At 45.5% G+C, this 4,880-nt stretch overlaps 1 protein-coding gene across 1 annotated transcript; it reads left to right on the forward strand.

Annotated features, from left to right (window-relative positions):
• Positions 1-704: 704 nt before the first annotated feature.
• On the forward strand, positions 705-3,985 carry LOC115252654 (eukaryotic translation initiation factor 4 gamma 3-like). The gene is made up of 10 exons (XM_029848449.1): positions 705-792; positions 1,360-1,662; positions 1,748-1,879; positions 2,064-2,273; positions 2,365-2,469; positions 2,547-2,940; positions 3,004-3,125; positions 3,223-3,307; positions 3,506-3,643; positions 3,754-3,985. Exons 2-10 carry the CDS (start codon positions 1,369-1,371, stop codon positions 3,900-3,902), a joined length of 1,629 nt encoding a protein of 542 aa, XP_029704309.1. The 5' UTR covers positions 705-792; positions 1,360-1,368; the 3' UTR covers positions 3,903-3,985.
• The last annotated feature ends 895 nt before the right edge of the window (positions 3,986-4,880 follow it).

Below are 4,880 nucleotides of genomic sequence, written 5' to 3' on the forward strand. Positions count from 1 at the left end.
TAAGAAAATACTTCCTTTTAGAACCATATATAAATAAAGATTAATTGATTGATTAAAATCTCTGAGGCACGGATAAACACTTAGATTATTTTGGGTTTGTCATGACAGAAATGTGTATGTGAATCTGTGCATGCAGAAATACACCCTCCAAACACCCACGTACACCCTCAAGTGTGGGGTAACAGGATGCCACAGGGGTCTGTGTTCCTCTAGTATCGTGGTCCGGTCGAACACTGACAAGCCCAGAAATCTCTACTCATGTCAGAGTCCAGTTAAAGTTACATTGTATTTTCCAATCACCTTCCCACAAACACACACCAACGTTAGCAGCTTGAACATGAGTGTTGCCACATAATTCACAACTGCTGCAATTCAGATTTAACACAGACGAGTTGGTTTTAGACACGTGGAATTCTTTCTGGACACAGAATAAATGACTTTGGTTTAATTAATGGAATAAAACTGATGAGAGCAAGATCAGTTCTAAAGAACAAAGTAGATGAGGATTGACTGTTAGAACCAAAGCATGAGCACAAAGCCAGAGGGCGGGGCTCTGCATGGAGAGGCGGAGTCACAGAGCGCATCAAAGGTCAAAGGATCAAGATCTTAACATGAAAGGGAGGGTTTTTTAATTGAATTAAAGGCAACATAAAGGACCTAATTTCTACATCATTAAATCCCGCTGAAGGTTTGGAAAGCTTAAACCAACAATAAGCACCTGCTAAAATATTAACAGTTAAGGCTAATCGCAACATTTAAGGAACATCCAGCAAAACTAACTTTCTACTGCAAGTGAGTGAACTCTACCCTTCCTGATAGTTTTAAGATCACTTCCACTCAGCTTTTAACAGGCTGCACTTTTAGTCATCTTGAAACTATGAACTTTTTTCTTTTCTTTAGTATTTTTACCAAATGTATTCATATTCTCATATCTTCATGACCGCTTTAACCTTTTTGGGGTCATGGGGAGGGCACACATATAGGGTATACCCCTGGTTGAGTTCATCACAGGGCCCTATGTGAGCTATTGTGGGTTTGGTTCCTTGCTCAAGGGTACCTCGGCAGTGCTCTGACGAGGCGGTGCTTCTGACCCCTTCCCCTACTAGCTTCCTTGCTTTGTCTGCACTGGGGCCTGAACTAAGAACCCTCCGCTCCTCAGCCCAGTCCCCAACAGCTGCCGCCACCCCCATATTCTTCAATTAATTCAAAGCCCCAAACAGAAAAACAGGCCATTATGGAAACTTTAGGGTGAAATTTTCCCTCAGTCGAAAACATTTAACACTTCAAAGAAAATGGCGTATTCGTATGTGACAGTATAAATTTACTTGAAATGATAGCAAATGTTGTTTTTTGTTTCAGACTGCAACAATGAGCACTAACGTTGAGCAGGCAGGACAGGTTCCCTCCTTCAGAAGCCCCCAGCGTGGTGGCGAGGGAGATGGACGGACAGCAGGGGCATCTGAGAAGGTCATCAGAACTTTTCGGGGCATCCTCAACAAGCTCACCCCTGACAGGTTTGAGAGCCTGATGAATCAGGTGGATGAGCTCGACATCAACGATGAGGAGACGCTGAACGCGGTCGTTGGGCTCATCGTGAACAAAGCTTTGTCCGAGCAGAGCTACAGCGCAACGTATGCTAAGATGTGTGACCACCTGAAGGAGGTAAACTCTGCATTCTTTGTCTGTACGATTGGTAGAATTTGGAGCAGATTATTGTTACTGATCTGCCAAACCTTTCCCACATCAGCTGAGGGTCTCGTCCAAGAGCAGCGATGACTTCGTCTACTTCAACAAACTTCTGCTCACGAGATGTCGGCTGGAGTTCAAGAACCATGGACTCCTGACGGAACAGGAAAACGATGTGTCTGTTGCTCAAGAGGTCAGTACCGGCACGCCTACAGCAGAACCAAATATGCAAGTGAGATTATTGGACTGAAGCTCAGCTTTATAAATGCTGGTTCCACTAACAAGAACGGTAGAATAGTTAGATTATGACCTCAAACTTAAATGTAACCTTTACAGTGTTTCACCTAAATTAAATACATGCAAATCTGCCCCCAAAGGACCTGGAGCAGACCAGGCACAAGACCCGCGTGCGTTTGCTGGGGACCGTGAGGTTCATTGGGGAGCTTTTCAAGCTGAAGATGATCATGGTGGGTATCATACACACCTGTGTAGATAAACTCCTCCAGGACGAGTGTGAGGAGTCTCTAGAGTGTCTGTCCAAGCTCCTGACCACAGTGGGTAAAGACCTGGACACTGAGAGTGAGAGGGTAAGGACCACACACACACACACACACGCACACACACACACACTGTATGAGAGGGACTCTTATTTTCTTCCTTTTATTTTCTTCCTTTTAGCCAAAACTCGATAGCCACTGTGGCAACATACGCCGACTCCTGAAGGAACAGAAGATGTCGTCAAGAATCAAGTTCATGTTGCAAGATGTTTTGGCCCTAGGAGAGGTGAGACTCTTTGATGGTTAAATCATGGATACAGTCTGCAAGTTGAATTCTGATCACATCTCATGTGTGGCCTTCAGAACAACTGGGTGCCCCGCAGGAACGATCAAGGCCCGAAAACCATTCAGCAGCTTCACCAAGAGGTGAAGCAGGCTGAAGAGAGGGAGATGCTCCAGTTAAAGAAAGAGATAAGCACCATGTACTGGAGAGGTGGTGGCAGGCTGGCAGATCGCCGCCAGTCCTTTTATCCAAAAGAGATTCCTGGGAAGTTCAACCAGGACTCCAGCCGTGATTATGGAGACAGGAAGCAGCGGTGCCATGTGGGCAGCAGCTCAACTTTTGGGTCACCAGGAAAATATGAATGCAGGAGCATCAGAAACACCTGGCGACCCAAAGACAGAGAACCTGTCCTGCACCTGGAAGAACAAAAGATGAACACAGGAGCACAGATGAAGGATGTCAGGAAAATTCCAGGTAAATAACTGAAAAAGCCTAAAGACTGGGAGCATTTCTAAAACTCCTGGTTGCTCTTTGCAGTTGAACACAAGACCCAGGAGGAGGCACGAGCACAGGACTGGGATGAGGAAGAAGTTTACCAAGCCCTCAAAAGTCTCCTCCAGAAGAACTCCGTCAATGAGAAAATAGAGGAGTGGATCCAGGTAAGGATGAGATGAGAATGACCTTTAAACCGGGTTTTTCTCTAGAGAGTGTGACTGTAGGCATGAAACTAACAAAGGTTCCTCTCCCCCCTCCCAGAACACCCTCAACAACAGACAGAGGTCATCAGACGGGTTTGTGAGGGCCTTGATCAGAGCAGTCGGCCGATCAGTCATAGTTGACTGTAAGTGTTCTATAAAGTCATAAAGAGGCAGAAAACTCAGCCTGTTTCTGTCCAAAAACATGACTCATTAGTTTTACTCCACATAGACGTCTGGTTTACATGATGTGAGCACAGAACCAGCCTGGGACACTTTATGGTCCATGATTAGATGTGTTCAGGTTCTTTACAGTGGTGAGAAGAGAGTGTTTGTGTTGTCAGGTGGGGTTAAAACGCTGAGAACCTACGAGCTGCTGCAGAGAGTCAGCCTCTTAAAGAAGTACATCAAGGATGTGGAGAAGCAGCTGGTGGTCCTGAGTGTTCTGCAGCAGCTGCTGGTCCACATAGACCAACCTGATGGTGAGGGTCCATCTATCCACCTTTGTTCATTTGAACTTTGAACTACAGAAGCCAGTGGTGTGTTTCTATTGACTTATTCCTGTGATTGTTGCTGGTGTGTGTCCGTGTAGGTCTGCTGCGGATGTTCTTTGATGTCCTGTTGGATGAAGAAGTCATCCAGGACGAGACCTTCTTTAAATGGAGGTCGTCCACCGTCTCTGTAGGATCCCTGCACAACTTCTATACCTGGCTGCACGAGGCGAACACACGGTTCAACTGATGTTGGGGAGCACAAAAAAATCTTTTTTTCATTTATTCTTTTTAATCTGCATTATTTCATTGTCAGCAATATCACCTGTCTTTGAATAAAATACAATTTATGTCCAAATACAAGTCTTTAAACGTCATTTATGTTTTAGTGAAGTTGGTTAATATGGTCCCGACTGGCAGAACTGAAGAAGCCTTCTGGATAGAAGGTGAAACGTCTTCAAGAGAAGAAACCCAGTCCAGTTGACATAGAAAACCACCTTGGACTTGCTGCTGTTGCTTGTCTGGGGTCAGGCCCTGGGATTCTTGAAATCACCTTGAAACAACTTTGATTGTAAAAGATGCTGTATAAATAAAGATTGATTGATTGATTGATTGATCCACTCCATCCATCCATCCATCCATCCATCCATCCATCCATCCATCCATCCATCCATCCATCCATCCATCCATCCATCCAGGTATTTAATACGGTCTCCACCATGGAGACAGTAAATAGAGCTTCCAGACCTGCATATATTACCTTTAAATTGTTTTCTTTGTTGCCGAGGCCGCTGCCATAATGGAGAATATTTGTTGTAGGCCACGGAAGATAATTGGCGCAATTTAGGCGGCGAGAGTTGTAAATGTTTCTTGACAGCAGCATTTCTCCAGCCAATGTTTTCATCATAACCCCGCATCAGCTCCGAGTCCTGAAATATCCAGTTTAATCATCTGTGTCATTGTGAAGGAAAATCAAGGTGCCGGCGTTGACAAACAGCCCCTCCGGCTGCAGCGCTCAAACGAAAATAAAAGCTTGTTGTTTTCCTGCAATTTAGCAGCCATCACTTATCCGTGCCTCCTCCGATAGCTGCAGAGATAAACAACGCCGGGTCCTGGCAGCCTCCGTATGAACGCTGCTGCTGCTGCTGCTGCTGCTGCCGGGTCCTGGAGGGGGCCGCTGCTCCCGGTGGTTGCACAGGCTCATTGGTTCAGCCTTTATTTATGCCGC

This window comes from Takifugu rubripes, chromosome 15, assembly GCF_901000725.2.
Source record: "Takifugu rubripes chromosome 15, fTakRub1.2, whole genome shotgun sequence".
In the NCBI taxonomy this organism is placed as follows: Eukaryota; Metazoa; Chordata; class Actinopteri; order Tetraodontiformes; family Tetraodontidae; genus Takifugu; species Takifugu rubripes.